Source organism: Macrobrachium nipponense, chromosome 12 (genome assembly GCF_015104395.2).
Source record: "Macrobrachium nipponense isolate FS-2020 chromosome 12, ASM1510439v2, whole genome shotgun sequence".
Lineage (NCBI taxonomy): Eukaryota > Metazoa > Arthropoda > Malacostraca > Decapoda > Palaemonidae > Macrobrachium > Macrobrachium nipponense.
In genome coordinates, this window is record NC_087205.1 from 71927101 (window position 1) to 71952750 (window position 25650).

The following is a 25650-nucleotide window of genomic DNA, read 5'->3' on the forward strand; positions in this document are numbered from 1 at the left end:
TTTTGGTAATCAAGGGGGTTGTGGTCCCTGACCCTCACAAGTATGGGGTGGTCGACTGTAATGACTTTTGCATGAGCAAAGAAGTTTCTTATAATATAAAACATGTTTTATGTTATCTCTGGCAAGATACTAGAGCATTTGTAACGGGGCTCTCTTGCTTTAAAAGGATACTCTTGGTTTAACTGGGTTTTCACATCTGTGGCAATAAGACAGTATATATGATAAATAGGTTTGTATGAAAAATATGTTGCATGCAGAGAAACATTTCTTTGTTAGGAAATACACACCAAAATTTTTTAGAAATATTTTTTATGAAGGTTTGATTTTCAAATGTTTTTTTTTTGTATGTTCATGCTAAATTCCATCAAATTTCAGCAGTCAGAATACTATTATATATAGTATCCTTAGCAGTAGTTTATATTTCCAGACACTGATGCTGCTACAGTCTCTGTCCACCACAAAGTAGGTGTGGATGTTGAGCAGCCATCTGTCAAGGTTGAGAGAAAGACCCCTACTTTAGTTACAACTACACTAGTAAACAAGCCATCTTCTACGATCTCATATCGTCACACGGTTGTAGAATCTCAGTCGGACTTAGTAACAAATAATTCACTTCAATCCAATATGGCTGACAGTGATAGTGAAACCATTTGCAGTCAACAGAGTGTTGAAAATAGTTGTAATAACTCAGGTAAATATGTTTAAACTTTGTAAATTTAGTTTTTGGCATTTTAAAATTAAGTTTATTGTTGCATTGCTACTAACTTTTTGATACATTATCAGTATTTGGTAATTGTTATTGTGATAAGAAAATTTTTTTCACAAAACCCCATTACTCACAATTTAGCCTTATTTTCACTACATCCCATTACTCACAATTTAGCCTTACTTTTTGCTTGATGAAATGCTCTGGGCTTCTAGTTTCCTTGAAAGAAAACAGTTATTAATAGGTTGCTTGAGAGGTACCTCTGTGTTTTTCACACCCTACCATATTATGACAGACTGACAAGGGCTTGCACAAGTTTTGCAGTAGGTGCTGAGAACAAGATTATTCCCCCAGCCTCAAACTGGTTGGCTGTTTAGTGGGAGAGATGTATACTCGGAAATTGACATGAGAAACACTTGAGAGCCAGCAAAAGGTATTTCTTCTTTCTGGGAATCTTTGACTTCTGTTTTTTTTTTGGTTGAACCTTCATCACCAGTTGGTGAAGGAACCTATCTCCTTTATTAAAGCTTCATTCATGCTTCCCAAGTCACTTGCATTTTATCCCCAGTGCAGCTGTAGCTGGATGGTACTGAAGAGATATATGAGACCCAGTTGAAGGATTACCCTCAGACCAAAACATAAGATACCTTTTCTCTTCCAAGGAGAGGACGTTTATTCTTGTCAGGATGGTTCTCTCATAGGGACTCCAAGTGACATACAAAGGGCAGAAGCATGCCAGGATTCACTTCATGGGATGCTGAAAGACCAGAGAGACTCAAATTAGCCTTCTTCAAGTGATGAGATGGTGCTCATGGGCACAGAAGGTGCTCTGATAGAAACCATTTTATAAAAGATGCACTAGTCATTGAGCACATGGCCAGAGTGTTATGAATGCTATAAGAAATGGAACCTTTATGAGCTAACAGAACCACACCACAGCCCTCACCCATGACCTGTGGGCTGGTTGAGGAGCCAGAGACCACTGCTTAGGCTCTGTAGTTGCAGAGAGAGCAATCTGAAACCAAAATATTTTCAGGACAGAAGCCATGGTGATGCCAGGGGTTATGACTGTAGCCATGAAGGCAGACCAGACCTGCAACAGAACCAGAGTCGTTCTGATGTCAGGAGTTGTGACCAAGTATATCTCGCCATAGGGGCTGTGCCTCTTGAACCATACACAAATCTGGTCTTGTAGCAGAGAAATATTATTTCTTTGTTAGGAAATACCAAAATTTTTGAGAATTATTTTTTATGAAGGTTTGAGTTTCATTTTTTTTTACATGTTAAATTCCATCAAATTTTAGCAGTCAGAATACTATTATAGACAGTATCCTTAGCAGTTGATATATTTCCAGACTGATGCTGCTACAGTCTCTGTCCACCACAAAGTAGGTGTGGATGTTGAGCAGCCATCTGTCAAGGTTGAGAGAAAGACCTCTACTTTAGTTGCATCTACACTAGTAAATAAGCCTCTGGGTGGAGGCTAGGGTTTGTGACTGTACAAGTGAAGCAAGAGGCCTCAGGGACCTGTTCTCTATTCCCTGTGATTAGAGTAGTTCCTTTTATTATGGACACCCAGCCTGTACCAAAGTCTAGCTCCAAGTCATTGAATTCTCCAGCTTAAAGGACATATTATGTCGCCCAGAGAAGATATGTATCATTGAGATGAAGGATGATGATTGGATTAATTCTGTTGCCAAAACAGTATGAGGCATTCTTAATGATATAATGATTGGATTTAAAGAGTGCTTAATTTGGAGAAGTAACTGAAACTTAGGCAGGTTAGATCAGTTGCTGAACTCAAGTTGGAACTAACAAAGGTGAAGGATACTCCCTTAACTCATGAGCTTCCCATGACCAGTGCAGTGGTAGAAACCATTGCTGGCAAAAAGGAATGTATAGCAGCAGAGAGCTTCAGGAAGGGTTGAGTTATGTCATGAGTGGTTGCTCAAACAGCAAGCATACTTTTGAAGTATTGTATGTAAAAGGTAAACTAGTTCAAGAGTGCTGCTCTGGACATATCTGCTTTGTCTTCATCAAAATTTTTAGTTTCCAGGTTGAAAATAAGTTGCTCTTTTATAATGGTAGTGATAGGGTGCTGATCTTTTGATAATTTTCAGTGCAATTCTGTCATCCTGTGTCCTCAGTCAACTCTGTCTGCCTTTACTGCTCTTGTTTTGACTGTTGCCTTTTATGACATCTTGATTCTTGGTTTGCCTACTCTCTGTCTACCACTGGTTCAACTGATGTGCCTTTGCATATGGATGACCAATGCCTCTTCCCTCCTAGAGGAAGCATTGTTTTTTTAAATTATGATCTTATGCTGCAGCAGTTAAGGTAACTGAATCTTCATCTTTTGTACTCACCAAATGAATTCATTTTAGAAAGCTGCAATTTAGTTATTAAATAAAATTTAAATTGTTCACAAGTGGAATAAACCCTAAGTCCTAACAATGGACAAGTCTTCTTGTGCCAGCTGGAAACTGGTTAAAAAGACAAAGACTGTATATGCAAGGAATCTATGGTATCTGGCATCTAAGGCGTAGAAGAGGTGGAGACTGGTCGCCGATCATGCTTAAGCTCCGTGACGCATTTAGTCTTTCTTCAACTGCCTGGAAGAGCAGATGTCTGCTTTTGCTCTCCTCCTCCCAAGCCAGTTTTTTTTTTAGACAGGTCATGATTCCTTCCTGCTTTTTGATGTTTTTAAGTGTCTGTTTTTGCTTTGTGTGATATGGATTCTTCCATCGGTTCAAAGAAGTTACAGGCATGTCAACGCATATGTCTCCGCCTTCCAGAGTTCACATGCTCATGCTTCCTAACTTCAACCTTGACTGACCCCTACACAACTTACAGTAGGTGTTGTGTTTATTTCTGTGATGTAACCAATCCATGCCCAAAATGTTGTTCCTGGCCTGTTATGCAGTGGAAAAATTGGGGGAGGAGTCACTGGGAAGGGAGGAGGCAACACCATAAGTGGCATCTATGTGGGGCTTCTTAGGCCTATGAAGGGTCCCCTCCTTGGAAGGCCTGTAGTCTCATTTCATGTCTGCATACCTTCCAGCCATGGCTCCCCCAGCGGTCCCCATCCTCCTGGCCTCCACTACTTGACATCATCCCAGAGGGTTGCCAATACATCGGTGTTCATGCAGGCTGTGATAGATCACCATCTTCTTCGTTTTCATCATCTCCTTCGCCTTTTTCCCCCTCCTCATTCTCGAGTTAGATGTGGGAGGATTGAGGACACTGTCCTTCGCCTTCTGGAGGCCTGAGAGCTCTGTGTCTCCTTCCCCACACTTACATCAGTCTCCTCTTCATGTACATAGACGTGATTCTCTCTCTCACGTTTGTGTGCCTGTGGAAGATGATCTTCCCCTTCGTTTCCTCAAAAGTCTTGCTTGTTCTACATCTCAACCTGTTTGAGTTTGTCATAATATATATATATATATATATATATATATATATATATATATATATATATATATATATATATACATATATACATATATATACAGTGGGCCACCGTATTCGCGGGACTCACTGATTCGTGGATTTTTCTCTGGACCTTATCTACCCATTATTTGCGGAGAATTCGCTTATTCGCGGGATTTTCCAACGAAAAATAATCACTAATTAGTGTATTTTGATGTTATTTTCATGCCTAAATACATTTTTATGATATAAAATGATTTACTAATTTTAAATATTAATATTGATCAATACTGTATTAGTAAGTTTAATAAGATTAAATGATATCACATAATAATCTACATACCAGATACAATATATACAATATCTACATATTCTATTTATATAATTATATATATATATAATAGATATATATATTATATATATTTACATATATATATATATTATACTATATATATATAATATATATATCTTACTATTATTTGATTATTATATATTTATATATTAATATAATATTATATATATATATATCATATATATATATATATACCATATATCTTAGATATATATAGATATATATATATATATATATACATATATATATAATATATATATATATATCATATATATAGATACATTTATATTATTATATATATATATATATACATATATATATAGATAGATACATATATTATAGATATATATATATATATATACATATATCATATATATACATATTATATAATATATACATATATGTATATATATATATAATATATACACTATATATATATATAATTATATATATATATCTATATAATATATCCTATACATTATATATATATATATATAAGATAATACATATATTATATATACATATATTATATACATATATATATACTATTATATATATATATACATAATTATATATAACCATACTATATACAATATATATATATATATCCATATATATATCATACATATATATTCCTATACATATATATATATATATATACATATAATATATATATATCTATACATATATATATACATAGATCTATATATACTTATATATATATATATATATATACATATCATATATACATAATATTATTTTATATAATATTCCATATAATATATATACAATATATAATACATATATATAGATATATATCTTATACATATATCTATTATTATATATATATATATATACCATATAAATATAGATATAATATATTATATTTATATTATATAATATATACATATATATATAATATATATATATAACCATATATTATATTATACCATATATATATATATATCTAGTATATATATATATATCTATATATATACATATTATATAATATATATATCTATCATATACCTATATACTATCTATCTATTCTTAATATAATATATATATCTATATTATATTATTTATTATATTATATAGAGTATATAGATATATATCTATCTCAATATATATCTATATATATCTATATACTATATCCATCGATATATACATATATATATACTATATATATATCTACATCACTATTCTATATACATATATATATATATCTATAACTATATATATATATATATATATATATATACATAATATATATATATCATATATATATATATATATACATATATATATCATATACAATATTATATACATATATATATAAGATATACATATATATATCTATATATATATAGACTATATATATAATATACATATATATATATATGTATATATATAGATCATATAATATATATATTAATCTATATCATATCATAATACTATATATATATATATATAATAGATATATATCCATATATCTTATATATATATACATATATATATATATATATCTTATATATATATATTATATAGCCATATATATATATATATATAATATATTAAAAAAAAAAATAAGTATTATTATTAATATTACATATTATATACATTATCTCTATATATATTATTATTATATATATAGATATACATTATGCTATATATCCTATATATATATATATATATATATATATATATATGTAATATATTTATATATATTGTTATATATAATATATTATATATATATATATATATATATATATATATATATATATATATATACACACACACGCGGCCCGTGGTTAACGGCGCAATCACTCAACGGCGAATCGGTTTTTACGGCGGTTGTCAAAATATTCATTAATAAAATAAGGCATTTTAAAGGTATCTTTACGGCACAAATTTCGGTTAACAGCGCCGCTAGCGCCGTTGTCTAACGAGTTCATACTTATGTAGAAATGCGTTCAGACCATAAAGGTTATGCAAAATTAATATTAACAAAGTTTTATGGAGAGTTATTACGTAGGTATTAGGGGTAAAATAAAATATGCCTCTGACGCTGTTCTATGCTGAAAATATCGAGTTACATAAGTGCAAATTTAGCTATGGATGTGTCGATTCATAAATTTTGTTTCATGCTTTTGTTTAAAAGTGTATGAAAATGTATTACGTGAAAGGCATTATGATTTCTGTTACAGAATATGATACAAAGGCAGCTTTTGAAACTGCCCTTCACTTTATCAAATACGATGTTTTTTCATGTTCTTTCTTGTAAGAGCGCCGCCTGCCGCTCTTCCGAAAATGTCGATTTAAAAAAAGTGCAAATTAGCCATCGATGTGTGCGATTTTATAAAGTTTATGCTTTTATGTTTAAAATGTGTATGAAAATGTACTACGAATAGGGTATTTTTATTTCTGTGCAGAAATATGATAAAAAGGCAGCTTTTGAAAACTCCCCAGCCTTTAACTTATCGACTACGATGTTTTTCAAGTTCGTTCTTGTATGCCGCCGTCTGCCGCTCTTCCGAAAATATCGAGTTAAAAAAAAAAAAGTGCAAATTTAGCCGTAAAGGTATTTTCATTTTTGTACAGAAATAAGATACAAATTAAGGCAGCCTTTGTAACTAGGCTCCACGTTGTAAGGGGATGGTTTTTCATGTTCGTTCTTGTCCGCCAGTTCCGAAAATGCATTGTGTTATTTTAATTAATTAAGCATCTTTTCCATAAATCCTTTAAAAAGTTATACATTATTTCACTGTATCCAAGAATATTGTATGGTATTCTCATATTATTGTATTTTAAAATACTACGGCAAACTTAAGCCAGTATTTTTCCGCGGAGCGGCCAATGTTGTGGTTTGAAATCAGCTGATGAATACGAGTCTGTTTCACCATAACGCAATTCTGAGCGAATGGTCTTGCTTCTAGTTAGCATAAACGAATATCTATATACTTGGACTTATATGAGACAAAGTTATTTTTCCATATACAGCGTGTTTTTAGGTGGAAATATTTATTGAAAATGTCTCGTTGTGAATGCGAACTACTATTTTTTTTTCGTTAACAGATTACGTTGGCGGCATTTTCATTGCGTAAAAAATTATGTGATTCCTTTCGCAATACGTAATCCTTTATATCATCGTAATACGAACTTTACGCTATTTATCTTATATCGGTGTGAAACCAACAGTAAAATGTGTTCTTTCAAGCACAGTAGTTTTGATTAAAATGATTTTATCCCAATTTTATCTACAGTTGTGTGTGATATCAGACCTTTACTGCAGTTTTATCCTTGTTGCCGATGTACGATATAGTCATTAGCAGCTTGAACAGTTTTCTCAGCTTCAGTTATACTAGGTTTAAATTTAACGGTATATTTCCCGATTGATCTTTAATCTATATTGATCTCTGATCTATAGCGAATAAAGTTATTCATTAAGATATCTCAGTTCTATTCTATACATAACGCCATTTATAACAAATACGGTAATGTTGCACTGTAGTACGATGATCGAAATACAAGCCAAACAGATGTTATCCAGTTCGGTTGTACTTAGAAAAAAAAAAGAAAAAAAAAAGTAGTTTCTCGTTCGTTTGTTCATGGCTGTACACGTTCACCGCAACGAGTATAACGTTAACACCATACTTTCATCATTCTCTTTGCTGTTATTGAACTTATGTAACTAGAAGATGGATAAAGTTAGACCATTGTAAATTGATCTCTCATAAAATCGAACTATCGTAAGACTAATGATCGTAACCTGAACACTACAGGTACCTGTACACGTGATCAACTTTATTATATCTTAACATACTTTAGACACCCACATGTACTGTACAGTAATTTCGTATAGTACTATACTGCATAAATATAATTTTACTTATTGCGCCGTTGTGGGATTACAGCTCCTTTGACTGGTCTAGAGTTTCGAAAGAAGGTGTGCGGCGGCCGTAGGCTTTAAAATCGCTTGGCGTCGGTGGCCAGGAACGGAACCCCTGCCCCTAACCGAGGGCCGCCTGTATATATATACACACCTACATATATATATATATATATATATATATATATATATATATATATATATATATATATATATATATATTATATATATATATATACATACATACATACATACATACATACATACATTATATATATATATATATATATATTCTATATATATATGTGTATATATATATATATATATATATATATACATATATATACAGTGGGCCCCCCGTATTCGCGGACTCACTGATTCGTGGATTTTTCTCTGGACCTTATCTACCCATTATTTGCGGAGAATTCGCTTATTCGCGGGATTTTCCAACAAAAAATAATCACTAATTAGTGTATTTTGATGTTATTTTCATGCCTAAATACATGATAAATGATTTACTAATTTTCAAATATTAATACTAATGTAAAAAGCAATCACTTCAATAAAGAAAATACTACAGTGAATTAGTAAGATTTAATACTTTGAACTCCAGGTCTCTCTCTCTCTCTCTCTCTCTCTCTCTCTCTCTCTCTCTCTCTCTCTCTCTCTCTCCTCTCTCTCTCTCTCTCTTTTACTGAGATGAGAGATTTTTATGGTACATGTATGTATAATATGTTTATTAACCCTTAAACGCCGACTGGACGTATTTTACATCGACATTTTCTGTCTCTCGGGTGCCGACTGGACATATTTTATGTCGACATACAAAAGTTTTTTTAAAAATTCGCGGAAAAATACTTTTAGGCCTACCAGCCGAAAACTCTTGAATCACGCGCCTTGGGGGATGCTGGGAGTTCACGGATCAAGGTGTTGTTTTGTTTACAATCGTTACGCAGGCGCGCAAGCGTGAATTTCTTCCTTGCCGCACTAAAAAGTATCTGTGACACATCTCGGAAATTATTTCGTCACTTTGACATAATTTTTGTACATTTTAAATTAGCCGTTACATGGAGTATTGTATATGAAAATGTGCGCATTTTTATGTAGAATACAACAAAAAATACTCATGATTGTAGTTTTTATCAGTTTTTGAAATATTTTCATATAAATAACGAAAAGTGCCAAAATTTCAACCTTCTGTCAACTTTGACTCTACCAAAATGGTAAAAAAATGCAATTGTAAGCTAAAACTCTTATATTTTAGTAATATTAATTCATTTACCTTAATTTTGCAAATAATTGGAAGTCTCTAGCACAATATTTCGATTTATGGTGAATTTATGAAAAAACCTTTTCCTTACGTCCGCGCGGTAACTCTTCCGAAAAAAATCATACATGCGATTGTGGTAATGTTTGCACCATTTTAAAATTAGCCATTACATAAAGTTTTATATATGGAAATGTGCACAATTTCATGCACAATACAACTAAAAACAACCCATGGTTGTAGCTTTTATCAATTTTGAAATATTTTCATATAAAAAAATGATAAGTGACAAATTTTCAACCTTCGGGTCAACTTTGACTCTACCGAAATGGTCAAAAAACGCAATTGTAAGCTAAAACTCTTATATTCTAGTAATATTCAATCATTTACCTTCATTTTGCAACAAATTGGAAGTCTCTAGCACAATATTTCGATTTATGGTGAATTTATGAAAAAAATAACATTTTCTTTACGTCCATGCGGTAATTCTTCCGAAAAAATCATACGTGCGATTGTGGTAATGTTTGCACCATTTTAAATTAGCCGTTACATAAAGTTTTTTATATGAAAATGTGCACAATTCCATGTAGAATACAACAAAAATAATTGAAGGTTGTAGCTTTTTTTCTCATTTTGAAATATTTGCATATAAATCACGATAAATAGAAAAAAAAACCACGTTCGGATCAACTTTGACTCTACCGAAATCGTCGAAAAACGCAATTGTAAGCTAAAATTCTTACGGTCCAGTAATATTCAGTCATTTATCTTCATCTTGAAACAAATTCGAAGTCTCTAGCACAATATTTAGATTTATGGTGAATTTTAAAAAAACTTTCCTTCCCTCCGCGCGCGGATTCTCCGCCACAAATCTCCGAAATGTGTACGTTCCCATTCTCGGAATATTTGCTCCGTTCCATATTAGGCATTTCATAGAGTTTTATATATGAAAATGTGTGCAATTTTATGTAGAATAAAACGAAAAATATTTGAACGTTGTACCTTTTCTAATTTCCGAAATAATTGCATATAAAAAATATTTATAAAAAAATTCGACATTCGGTCAACTTTAACTCGTCAGATATGGTCGAAAACTGCAATTGTAAGCTAATACTCTTACAGTATAGTAATATTCAATCATTTGTCTTCATTTTGAAAGAAATTAGAAGTCTCTAGGACAAAATTTACATTTATGGTGAATTTTTGAAAAAAAATATTTGTTTACGTCCATGCGTTAGGAATTCATGCATTATTTTGTGATAATATTTTCTCTGTGATGCTTTTATCGTTTTACAATGTGTTGTATACCAAAATGATCGCAATTTAGTGTAAATTACAATGAAAATAAAAGTAACTTGTTACCTTTAACCGTTTTGCGCACAGCGCGATTTGAATACAATTATATATGAAATTTCATTTTTGCTCTATCATATATCGCATTATTTATATATGATAATGATAATTTTTTTTAATTTTTTTTATTTTCTGATGGTTGCATACTAAACTTCAGCCAATGAAAAAAAAAGGAGCCAAAATGAACTCTTAATCTTGAAAACTAAGCGCGCTGTGATTTTTTGAAAAAAAAAATTTTTTTCCGCTTCCGCTCTCGCTCTGAAACACCTCCGGCACATGGGAGACAATTTTTATTTTACTGCTTCGGCGTTTAAGGGTTAATATTTTCATATAATAATAATAATAATAATAATAATAATAATAATAATAATAATAATAATAATAATAACTGTAATTACAAAAATCATATGTGAAAGTATTTCACAAATACTACGATAATCTTTCCATCTCTCTCTCTCTCTTAAAGAGATGTATTTTTTTGGATGATGATTTACTAATTTTCAAATATCAATATTAATGTAAACAGCAATAATATAAATTCATTAAAGAAAATACTAAAGTGAATTAGCAATATTTAAGTTTAGAAATAAAAAGAATTATGTAAGAATGAAAGAAAATGCATTTTACCCCGCGTCTTTGAACTCCAGGTAGCCAGGCAGAGGTGGCTGGGGTCCAACAAATGTCAAAACAGGAAGAGGAGTGTTGTTGCTATCAAAGGATCATGGAGATTCTCTCTCTCTCTCTCTCTCTCTCTCTCTCTCTCTCTCTCTCTCTCTCTCTCTCTCTCTCTCTCTCTCTCTCTCTCTCTCTCTTACTGAGATGAGAGAAGTTTCTATGGTACATTTGTATTTTGTTTATTATATTTTCGATAATAAAATAAATAGAAATATAACTAATTTCAAAATTCATATGTGATAGTATTTTAAAGAAGTACAATAATCTATCCATTTCACTCTTTTAAATAAGGATAACCCCTCTCTCTCTCTCTCTCTCTCTCTCTCTCTCTCTCTCTCTCTCTCTCTCTCTCTCTCTCTCTCTCTCTCTCTCCACACAAGATACTAGTATGTCTTAGTGGTAACTCTCGCCCTCTGTTTGGGCTGGAAGTGTATGTATAAGTATATCTTTAAGGACATTACTACATTTTATGGTAAAATAATAATATACAGTACTTGTTTACAAAGAATATTAAGTTTAATGAGATTAAACAGTAACAATAACATTCTCTCTCTCTCTCTCTCTCTCTCTCTCTCTCTCTCTCTCTCTCTCTCTCTCTCTCTCACGTATGATTATTTATTTTGTAGTGTAAATAAATGATTTACCTTTTAACTAATTTTCAAATGTTAATAAGATTAATTAAAAATAGCGATTCCCAGTCCTTTTATCCACTTGGAGGAAGGTGGGCGGGGGAGTATATGACAGTTTGATATACGAATTGGCGGAGGGGAGGAAGGAGTCTGAGTATAGGAGTTATTCTCTCTCTCTCTCTCTCTCTCTCTCTCTCTCTCTCTCTCTCTCTCTCTCTCTCTCTCTCTCAAACAATTCATAATTTCACTCTTGACGGTCAGATATATGATGTTGCCATTCATTGTTTCTCTCTCTCTCTCTCTCTCTCTCTCTCTCTCTCTCTCTCTCTCTCTCTCTCTCTCTGTTATTTGCTGTAGGCATATATTTTTAATGGTAAAATGTTTAAGATGACTTTGAAATGATATTAATAATATAACCTCAAAGATTAATGCAGTAATAGGTTAATAATTTTAGGTATATTTGAAGTAGGATGTTATTAAAGGTATACATTTGGTATCTGAACTTTCTAGATAGGCAGTTATAAGCATATTTAGTGGTGGTTTTAACTATTCGCGGGTTTTAACTATTCACGGGGGTGTCTGGTACACATACCCCCCCATATATATATATATGCTTAAAAAATCACAGTAGATGCACGTGACTTCATAAATAAGCGAATACCACGGGAAAATGATAGTCAGAAATCCTAGCGCTTTCGTCTTTATTCAGACATCGTCAAGGAGCTACTAAAGTACAATTGGAGAGGAAGGCCTCAGGTACAAACAAGATCAGGAATACCAGATGGTTAATTATCAAAATGGTAAAAATTAAAAGGGATAATCCAGGATTATCGGATATCACACGGTCACAAACTTAAACAGATTCTGACCCTAACCGAAATTACAAAGTATCTTTACAGTCCAAAACATGTAAAAACTGAATATATTTTGTTTTGTTTTCTTATATTTATCTACAACTTTTTTCATTATGAAAGCATCAAGTTTTAAATAAACCAAGACTTAAATTTAGAACATTTCTATTATTTGACTTGATAAAACAAGATTCAATGATATTCCTTTTAACTGTGTCGTTACATGGGACTAAGGCTCTTGCTTGACTCCAGTTAATAGGATGGTCTAAATCTCTCATATGTACAAATAATGCATTCGATATTGCCCAGTTCTCACAGAATATTGATGTTGATTGAGAACGCTGTGAAAGAGATTTGCCGGTCTGTCCGCAATAGACTTATCACACTTTTTGCAAGGAATTTGATATATGCAGCCTGGAAGATTTTTAGGAGAATTTTTGATTACTAAACTCTTGACATTAATATTACTGAAAACAACATTTATGTTAAAAAGCTTTAAAATTCTAGGAATATCTAAAAACCTTTCATCATAAGGTAATTTTAGAATGTTATGCTTACTAAATTCAAGTTTGTCATTAGTTGAATAAAATGTTTTTCTAGCTCTTTTCCATGCCACATCTACAAAGTCCTTGGGTATTTAAGTTTCAATGCAATATCATAAATAGTTTTAATTTCAGCGTCAATAAACTGCGGGCTACAGACACGTAAGCCCTTAGGAACATCCCAGAAAAAACAGAGAATTTAACATTTTGATGGTGATTGGAGTAGTAATGAACAAAAGAGGCAATATTAGTTGATTTTCGAAAGACTGAAAAGGTGAAATTTCTATCATTTCTATGGACAGTTACATCAAGAAAATTCAAATTACAATTTCTTCCTTCCTCTACAGTAAATTTTATAGAAGGGACTAAATTATTGAGATTATTAAGGAATTCCTGGAGGTTTTTGTGAACTGGCCAAATACAGAAGATATCGTCCACGTACTTAAACCAAATAACTTTTTGGGGCAAAATTCTTGGTAAGAGTTTTGTCTCAAAAAATTCCATGTAAATATTGCTAAGGACAGGAGATAAGAGATTACCCATAGCCATGCCAAACTTTTGTACAAAAAATTCCCCATTGAAACAAAATTTACTATCTTTGATACATAACCTTATGAGACTATTGAGATTTGCTACACTTAAGGGAATGTCATGACGCTCTAATTCCTCTTCCAAATATTCAAGTAAGTCATCTACAGGCACTTTTGTAAATAAAGAGACAACATCAAAACTAACCATATTAAAATCATAATTCAAATTTAAACTATTCAATTTGTTTATAAAATCAACATTGTTTTTAACATTCGTGTTAGAAATATTTCCTACCAAAGGAGTAAGAATTTTTACAAGCCATTTAGATAAATTATACGTAACTGAGCCCACTGAACTAATGATTGGTCTGATAGGGTTATTGATTTTATGTCTTGACTAAACCATACATGTAAGGTAGGGAGGCTCATTGCGGTGTAAACTGTTTAATTTAATGGTCCAAGCCCTTCAAAATGGATTTAATTTGTTTATTAAAATAGGAGTTAACTGTCTGTGTAGGGTCAGACCTCAGTTTCGTATAAGTATCAGTGTCATTTAGTGTCTGTAGCCCGCAATTTATTGACGCTGAAATTAAATCTATTTATGATATTGCATTGAAACTTAAATACCCAAGGACTTTTGTAGATGTGGCATGGAAAAGAGCTAGAAAAACATTTTATTCAACTAATGACAAACTTGAATTTAGTAAGCATAACATTCTAAAATTACCTTATGATGAAAGGTTTTTAGATATTCCTAGAATTTTAAAGCTTTTTAACATAAATGTTGTTTTCAGTAATATTAATGTCAAGAGTTAAGTAATCAAAAATTCTCCTAAAGATCTTCCAGGCTGCATATATCAAATTCCTTGCAAAAGTGTGATAAAGTCTATTACGGACAGGCCGGCAAATCTCTTTCACAGCGTCTCGAGCAAACATCCATTCTGTGAGAACTGGGCAAATATCGAATGCATTATTTGTACATATGAGAGATTTAGACCATCCTATTAACTGGAGTCAAGCAAGAGCCTTAGTCCCATGTAACGACACAGTTAAAAGGAATATCATTGAATCTTGTTTTATCAAATCAAATAATAGAAATGTTCTAAATTTAAGTCTTGTTTATTTAAACTTGATGCTTTCATAATGAAAAAAGTTGTAGATAAATATAAACAACAAAATTAATTATATTCAGTTTTTACATGTTTTGGACTGTAAAGATACTTGTAATTTCGGTTAGGGTCAGAATCTGTTTAAGTTTGTGACCGTGTGATATCCGATAATCCTGGATTATCCCTTTTAATTTTTACCATTTTGATAATTAACCATCTGGTATTCCTGATCTTGTTTGTACCTGAGGCCTTCCTCTCCAATTGTACTTTAGTAGCTCCTTGATGATGTCTGAATAAAGACGAAAGCCCTTGGATTTCTGACTATCATTTTCCCGTGGTATTTGCTTATATATATATATATATATATATATATATATATATATATATATATACATATATATATACATATATATATATATATACATATATATATATATATATATATATATATATATATATATATACATATATATATATACACACACACACATATATATATATAATATATATATATATATATATATATATATATATATATATGTATATATATATATATATATATATATATATATGTATATATGTATATGTATATATATATATATATATATATATATATATACATATATATATATATATATAATATATATATATATATATATATATATACATACATATATATATACACACACACACACACACATATATATATATATATATATATATATATATATATATATATATATATATATATATATATATATATATTACATATACATATACATATATATATATATATATATATATATATATATATATATATATATATATATATATATATATATATATATACATATACATATACATATACATATATATATATCTATATATATATATATATATATATATATATCTATATATATATATATATATATATATATATATATATATATATATCTGATATATATATTATATAGTATATATATATATATATATATATATATATATATTTTCAAAATTCCACCTCGTCTCCTCCCAGAAAAATACACTTACATTGAAGATTTAGGCCTTGACTAGAGGACGAGTGAAAAAAAAAAAAGAAAAGGTTGAAGAGGGAGGAATTTTTACATAAAAGCTGGACTGTAGTTTTAAAAGCACTGTATTTACATAAATTGACAGAGGTCCAGGAAACACAAGGGTAGGAGAACTTCTCTCAGTCTACCAGGATGAGACTTAAAACCTGGGAGTGGTTGATTCTGGTACTTGACATTATAATTACGCCTGCTACCAATTATATTGTAGTCTTCACTCAGTTCAGCAGCTTTGTCAAGTTTTTTTATTTTTTTAACCTATCTCTCTCTCAAATAGGCTCTTATATGCTCAGGTTAAACCTTTAAAATATTGCTCTAAAACAATTAACTCTTCTAACTCTTCAAAAGTTGTAACTTTAGCTGCCTCCAACCATCTTTTAAAACACCTTCTCACTTTATAAGCGTAATCCAATAAAGTTACTTTTTCATCCTTTCTTAAGTTTCTGAATCTTTCATTATAGTATTCTGGGGTCAACTGGTATACTTGTAGCACATTATGTTTGAGCACCTTGTAGTCTTTACACTGATCAGCTGTTAAGGCTAAATAAGCGCTTCTCCCTTTACCAATCAAGACACTTTGTAGCAAAACTGACCATTTATCTTCTGGCCATCCCATATCTGAAGCCACTTTCTCAAAGTGATCAATGAACTCATCTGGAGCCTCTTCAGTAAACTTAGGGATTAACTTCTGCACTCTTACTACATCAAATGCAGGGTCTTGATTACCATGGTTAGGGTGAGACGGTGTTACAGGTAATGTGGATCTAGCTCTTATCAATTCCATCTCCCTTTCATGTCTTGCAATTCCTCTTTCATCTTTTATCCTTTGCCTTTCATCTTCTGCTGCTTTTTCTTCTCTTTCTCTTCTTTCTTGTTTTTCCCTGTCTATTCTCTCTCTTTCAGCCTGCATTTTCAGCTTAATCAAACTTTCTTCTGCTTCTATGCGTCTGAGTTCTAACTCTGCATCACTTTTCTCTTTCTTTTCTACTTGCTTATTTATAAGATCAGCCTGTGCTACATTCAACAACTCTTGAGCCAGTTCTAACTCATCATCATCATCAGTTATTCTAACATAGTCTATCAATGCTTGCATGACAATGCATTTGATTTGTGCTTTTATCATGCTACTAGACACATGACAACCACATGCTACTGCTAGAGAACTCCACTGTGCCTTACAGTAGTTTCAGACAACACTTGGATGAAAGGGGCTGCTAAAAATTCCTGAGTATCGAATGGAGCCATTTTTCTCAAATACAATTCTTACAATAAAATGCAAAAACAAATATATGGTCACTCTTCTAACAAAACATATCCTAACACCACCACCAGTATAAGCTAGAGTGATAATGTGATTTGTTCCTCCCTCCCGGTTTCTGGGGATCATTGATACTTGGTACATAAAGTGCCAAATATCCCGGGTCTCTGGGCACCATTAATACTTGTGACGAAGTAGCCTAGAGTATCTGGGTCTGGATACCATTAGTACTTGGTGCACGAAATAGTCAAAAGATCTGTGTCTGGACACCATTAATATTTGTTAACCCAAATTCCCAAGTATCTGGTTACTACACTTACCATTTGTACTTGCTAGTACAAGAGACCCTTTTATTCCTGGGTCTGGAACACCCTTTGTACTTAGGGCACAGTTTGTTCAAGTACGTACTTGGTTATTACTTACCTCACTACAGCCAGCCACCTGACCCTTCATCACAAATACCTGCTCATCAACAAATACTAAACGACTGATTACTCTAAAGGTTGTAGTGATCCCTTATATAACTGAACAGTCAAGAAAACAATCAGTCTAAGTTCATTAAAATAGGTGTGGGGTAATCTTAATTAAAGGGCATCACTCCTCCTACAATTTAAAATCTATGTATTTCCCTGATTCTGATTTATTTGTGGGAAATGTCACAATTATCACTCTATATTTCTACCTAAACAAAATAAAATATAATGCTTAATACTGGGGTTGTAATAAAATACTCATATAAATTTTAAATACAAAAATTTATTTCTAAATTAAAAATTTATAAGTGAAATTCACAATCTCAGGGAAATTGTTATTACTTGAAAACAAAAGTTTAATTAATTCTTGAATTAATTATTAAGCAAAATTAAATCAAAGTTTGTCAAGAAAATTAATTGAATTAAATCATAAAGCAATAATTAAATTTGAAATGAAATTCACTTGACTACAAATTAATTTGCAAGTGTTAAATTCCAACAATTACACAATAGAATATTATTCAAATTAATTAAAGAAAATAAAGACAATGCAAAAACATAATGCATAATACGAAAACAATTAAAGCATTGACAGTACAAACATTAAGCATATAAAACTGGATATGTCAAAAGAACAAAGCAAAAGATTTAATGTGTTTAAAAATGATAAAGCCTCGAAGTGCACTTCAAAACATTTGTAAAAATACCTTATACACAGTTTCAACTCCAATCAAAAGGCCTGTTACAATTTCAACCTCTTCACTATTTTCGTGGGCGCCTTCACAAAACTAACAGAAATAATACTATGTTCAGATTCCACAAACAACACATACATTAAGACAGTTACTAAGTGACCTTCTCAAATACAAAATTAATGTGAGCTACGTTAAGTTACTGAAACAGCCTCGCAACCGAGCGAGCGAGAGAGAGAGAGATTTTGAGAGAGAGAGAGAGAGAGAGAGAGCAATGTTAAACTCTCTAATGCACGCCGCTATGTCTCGAAAGCGAATGAAAGGTTTTCTAACCCCATAAACGTATGGGCGATTAGCATCTAGTTCAAGACGAAACCATATTACGTCACCTCTATTGGGGTATCGAGCAAGATGAAGAAGGCCCTTGTTTCGTTACAGGCCCGATCTGGACGATAAAAAATTAGCTTATCTAATCTATTTTCAAGGGGTTGAATAACAGTAAGTTCTGCTCGGACAAAGCAGTCTCTCTCTATGTTAATCCATGAATAACCTCTTTGTAGGGAAGGTTCTCAAAGGACTCGATGGGGCATGGGAGGTCTTACGCACGTGTTTGCGCCGATAAAGAAATCAGCTTAGCTAAGACATTCTCAAAGTGTGAAAACAACCCTCTTCACAGAGGCTCACATATAAGCACTTACTCTCGGTCTTACGTTACTTCAAGATGAAAAGTCAGATCACTTAACGCATGTTATCTTTAAATTTGGTCATCTGAGCACAAAAAACATAATTTCATAACATGATACACAGGTTCTGAGGTGAATTAATCATATTACCACAATTATAATTGCATTCCAAATTTACATTATAAGATTATATATATATATATATATATATATATATATATATATATATGTGTGTGTGTGTGTGTGTGTGTATTTTATAAACATATATATATATATAATATTATAATATATATATATATATATATATATATATATATATATATATATATATATATATATATATATATATATATTATATATATATATATATAGTATATGATATATATATATATATATATATATATATATATTATATATATATATATATATATATATATATATATATATATATATATATATATATATATATATATATATATATATATATATATATATATATATATATATATATATATATATATATATATTATATATATTATATATTCTTATATATATATATATATATATATATATATATATATATATATATATATATATATATATATATATATATATAATATGTAATATATTTATATATATCCCTCAGGTTGGAAATCCAGTTGTTTCGGGACCTTCAAGACTTTTTTTTTTTTTTTTTTTTTTTCTCCGGAAGTTGCGTTCACCTGCTAAGTCTAGAGCTTCCTTGCCTGTTGCTTTCACTCACAGAGGTGTTTCAAGTGACGGCCATGTGGTTGTTGACGGATGTGGCTGTGAGATTATCGACGGACGTGGCCATGAGGCTGTTGACAACCATGTCTCTCATCACGGACACACTTTTACAGCTATTCGTAATGCTCTTATAGATTGTCTTGTACCAATTCCCAAGAAACCTAAGCATTTCTCTTCTCATTCTCCTGAGAGGTCCTACGTTTGTCGTTCGCCTTCCAGAGTCAGGGGTTGTCACTCATCTAGGAAGAGATTTCGTGCTTCTCCTTCTCCCAGACAGTCTCATGTATGTTGTTGTTTGTTGCAAAGCTGTGTACCTGATCCTTCTCGGTCGGAGATGAACATGCGTTTGTTTTACTTCGTTTGCAGACATGTTCCTTCAAGGGGGAGTGATGACGTACGTCCTTCAAGAAGGAGCTTTCAAGTGGCTAGGGGAAGTGGTAGGGATCTTTCTCAGCCCTCTGCTCTAAGACTTTGAACATTGATGCAGAATTCAGAGGATGGGGAGAGTCAGGAGTTCCTTTCTTCCGACATGAAGGTTATTGGTTCCATTTGTGAGTTGGGACTGAGATTCCATCCTCTATGATCCCCACAGGCATAGAGGCCTTGCTTGGGCCAAAGAAGGATGTGAAGACTTCCTTTGAGCTGCCATGTTTTGGGGATGCTAATTCTATTTTGCCGCATATTAAATCTTGGTCTTGGGACGGGAGAATTCTCTGCATTACAACAGGTCTTTCAAGCTACATCCCCCCTTCTCTTGTTCAGCATTAGAAGTATTGCTCATACAGCTGATTAGTAGGCAGGTTAATTTAGATGTGATTTGTCTGCAATCTGTGAAATCTGGCTTGACACTGGATCAAGTTAGGGCTGAGAGCCCTTCACTGACTCTTCAAGAGGCTTTTACCTTGGAGTTGATTGCCTCTTCTCTGCCTGTCAGACTGTCTCTTGGCTGGACTTGTGGTCGTCGGCAAGAGGATCTGTCAGCAGTCTGGTGTGAAGGTCATCTTGTATCTGGGACATCTGAATGGTAATTTGTGGGCTAACTTGCTCCTAGTTAGAAGGGATGCAGCTGTTCCTAAAGTGGTTTGTTCTGTAATTACAGATTCCTTGTCCCTGCAGGATGGAGAACTAGAGTCCCAGCCCCTTCTGCCTAGAGATCAGTCGGAGGCTGTGATAGACAAATGGTGGGGTGACATTAATGATTGACTCGTCCAGCAGGAGGTAAATCAACCACTTATTATTGCCTTCCATCTCCAAGCCAGAGTAGGCAGTCACCTTCCAGGAAGTCTTCAAACCCATTGACTTCCACTAGGGCCTCTCAGGTCAGGTCGTCAATAGAGAGGGCACCACTCTCTGCTGGAAAAAGCAAATTGGTAATAATTTTAGTGATACAGTCAATAGAAAAAATGCGCAAATTAGTGAAAGTTCCCTGTGGAAAAGTGAATTATGTGTTCCACAGAAATCTATGACAAAGTGTACCATGGAAATGTGAAACGTGTAAAACTGGGGGAGCACTGTAAACATTATTATCCGGCTCCTACCCTATCAAGAGTCATTCAGCAACTCTGCCCTCCCTCCTGGATTGCAGTTCATGTGTGTGTGATTGTAGGGGAATTGTGATGAAACAAAATGTGTATACCAGAGAACTGGTTTTTTCATACAAAACCATTGATCAGTTTGGGAGCTCTATGCTTCACTGTTCTTGCATTCTCAGTTCCAGTCTTATTCAGAATAGGACAAAGGAAGTAGGTTGGTACCCAAGATTTCAAGTGGCATAGGTGCCCTAAGACTGCTATTCTTATTTTATGTTTGTTAGCTAAAAGACTTTTGAGTCATGGGGCATTTGAAACTGTGAATGCAGACTTGTATATGAGTAAGGAGTTTGTTTGAAAAACTAGATTTTTTGTTTAAAACTCAGATTTCTGTGATTATTCATCTGATAAGTTCATATGCATTTATTATTTTTCTGTTTCTCATTGCCTTATATGGTTAATTTTATACTTCATATTTAGAGTAGATTTTATCTTTTTTTGTTAGATTTTTTCCCTTTTTGTAATTATGGGTTATTTGTAAATTTCATCATATCTAGATGCAAGTTACTTGTGTTACATTAAGCATAGTCTGTTTAATGGTTTAAATTTTATATAAAAAGTTCTAAAAATTTCCACCATTTTCTTTTAGTTTGTTAATTTTGCTGAAGTTATTGGTAGAATATTGAAATTCATTTCACTTACATGCTCAGCCAGTGCTTACTGTATTTGTATTTAAATTACCTTTCAGGACCTGAGGAATCAAGCAGCCCTGTGTTGAAAAGAAGAACCTTAGATAGAGAGAGTAGTTTGAATGGTGATGCAGAAGATTCAAGTGACCATTCCAGTAGCTTGGTCACAGGAAGTTCAGGAGGAAGCAGTATTAAAGCCAAACTGTCATCATATCGCATGCCATCAAAGCTTTTGTATGTAAAACCTCCATCATCTGACCCAGAGGACAGCAACAGTGGCAAAGAAGACAATTCACAGAATCCTCTTGGTGGTGCTTCAATGAAATCTCTTATAGAATATTCATCCTTCAAGAAGTCATCGTTCACAGATACAGAGCAAGATAGTCAGGACAGTCCTATTTTTCAAACAAGGGTATAAAATTTTCCCAAAGATTTATCATTTAAAGCCCCTTAATTGTTTACAAAATAATGGAAATAATGTCATTATCTCTCAAAAATATTATTCAGTAGGTATCTGATGGAAGGCATTGCTTTGTTTAGACATTGTCCTAGGTGAAGTGTTGTTATTAAGTGGTTTGTGGTCATAAAATAGCAGTTACAGTTTAATGAGATTGAAAATTGTCGCACAAACTGAACAAACATACCAGAGCCCTCAATCTTGGTCAGAATGTCCACAGCTACATATTTTATAGATAGTAGAAGGATCAAAAGATATAAAGAAAGACTCACACATGCCTCTGACCTATTTGTAGGTTATAACTCTTCCTAATTTTTCTTGTAGAATGGCTATGACATTAGCATGAAGGTGTAGGTGAGTTGGCACTGTGTAGTATATGATTAGTTAGTCTGTATGAAAAAAACGTGTTTCCATTTAAAAAATAATTAGTGTTATTAAAAACCCATGATCATAAAGAACTGGAATCACATTAGATGGTAGGTGGAAAAGTTGTGAATCCCAGACTTTTATGACTGTCTGGTGGATCCATTGGAACAATGGAGGTTGTATAGGGCAGGAACCAAGGCTTAGCATGTATTCTTATAAGGTACTGCAAGCTGTTGAGCACTCTGAAAGTTCATTTTACTGTAACTGTACGGGGCACCCCCCGAGTTACACTGGTACCTACATACAGTATTCCAGTCTTTCGGTGCCGCCATTAACAGCACTTACAACAAAAATAGGTATCTAGTTACTGTGCTGTAATCAAGTTAAAGTGCTGTTAACAACACACTTATGCCGCCTATATATTAATAAGCACTGACTTCTGGTGCACTGCAGGAGCGAGACCTCCGCCGTAGGTCGGGGACTGCTTGTTCCTGTTATATTCTCTCTTATGTTTTACTTTCCTCCCTCTCCTAACAGTTGTTTCATAGCGCAACATGTGGTTTTCCTTGCAGTTTCACTATAAAACAGTTACACCTTTAAAATCCTTTCAGCACTCCATGACCTGATAGCCTCAGTGTCTATGACCAACTTTTATACATAATCAGTTCCAGCACTGTGGAAGTAAAGGCAAGAGGTTTGTTAATTTTATTATTGCAAAAAGGCAACTGATATCACTTAACAATTCTTGTGAGTTGTTGAAGCTTATAACTAGGGAAGACTACTTATATTGCTGATGAATTAAGTATGGACAAAGGGGCCAGTTTTTTAAAAGTATAGAAGGAAGAGGGTTGCACTGCATCTTCCACCACATGTAAAGCTTGTTCTGTTTTACTGCAACTAACAGTTCCAATGAGTACAACCTTATCACTTTGTGCATAATATCTGTAAAGTAAAAACTAACAGAAGTAGAATGACATATTAAGGTACCTTCATTAAAAATAGTCATGATCTCAAGTGGTGTTCTTTAAGGCTGTGGAGAGAGGCCCCTAATCTTTTTAAGTTACCAATACTTGACTAGCCTCAATTTCAGTAACCTTCGCTTGTGGATCTTGAGAAATCTCTGACATGTAGGAGGATCTATCTCAGTCAGATCACTAATGTTGGAGACATGATTCCTTCACTGATTTGTTGACAGCCAGAGTGTGAAGTTGTTGTCTTGTAGAAGTCCTTTCCTCTTCAGGCTGTGACTGATGGCTCTTGCAAGGATGGTAAAAGAGCAGCAGTGTGGCTTGAGTCTTGGCATCTTGGAGATATGGAGGCCAGTAAGAAGGCAGTTTTCACGGTCAAGTGCTGAAGGCAAACGTTTGTAAGACTATGGAGTGTAACCTTATAAGTGGCTGTATGTATTAGTTTAAGACAACTCCCTTAAAAAATTAGAATGTTCTCAGACCCCTGAAAGACATAGCAGGAGGATCCACCATTGGTGTAGCAGGCACAGTGGTTGGAGCAGGTGGAGCATCTGGCTCTGAAAGTGAAGCATCCATAACAAGCACAGCAGATACAGTAATTTATTGGGTAGTACATAGAGTTAGTCAAGATGATCTTGGTGATGCCTTTCAGGAAGCAGCAACTTGATTAGTGGGAAGGGATAACGGAATAGGAGATGGCAAACTTTGAGGTACTGGTGAGTTTCAGGGGAATGATTTAGTCATTAAGAACTGTAGGCAGTACAGGTGAGTAGCAGGCAGCAGAGTGTGCAGATGAGGAGGCAGGTTGAGTTGGAAGACTGGCACTCTGTAACCTTAATCATGGAAAGGAGAAAGGAGGATTCTGAAGCCAACCATGACACCAAAGATTATGATTTAGAAGGGAAAATGCAGTAACATTGGCAGTAGATTGCCTTCTCTTCGTAGTTTTTAAGTCCACATCTTATAATTTGGTTAGTGGTCAGGTGACCAAACCAGGCCATTGTATGAAAGAAAAGGGAGGCAGTGATGGCTTTGCCAAGTACCTCACACCAAGTTAGGATATTCCCAGTTAGACACGTACAGCAGATCCTGCCTTGGAAACCATGGCATGATTACATAAAGATATGTATGGTAAGCAAAACACAATAAAAGCCAAAATAATACACAAAAATATACAGTATAAGTAGTAACAGAACTTACACTTACACTTGTACTACTGAAAGGTGAGAAAATTTAAAAGATACAGTACCACTTATGGGTACCATGACAAGATACTTGTACTACTGAAGGGTAAGAAAATGTAACAGATACTGCTTATGGGTAGCATGACAATTAGTAAGTGATTCT

General features: G+C 32.8%; 1 protein-coding gene across 2 annotated transcripts in view; it reads left to right on the forward strand.

The window, feature by feature from the left end:
• LOC135224599 (SWI/SNF-related matrix-associated actin-dependent regulator of chromatin subfamily A containing DEAD/H box 1 homolog) overlaps positions 1–25650 on the forward strand; it is a 221348-nt gene that overhangs the window by 50596 nt on the left and 145102 nt on the right. The window contains exons 3-4 of one of the 2 annotated variants that reach the window (XM_064263757.1): positions 428–691; positions 22572–22924. In XM_064263757.1, coding sequence (XP_064119827.1) covers positions 428–691; positions 22572–22924 — 617 coding nt within the window. The remainder of the gene's footprint in view (positions 1–427; positions 692–22571; positions 22925–25650) is intronic. The other variant, XM_064263758.1, reaches the window with a different exon arrangement.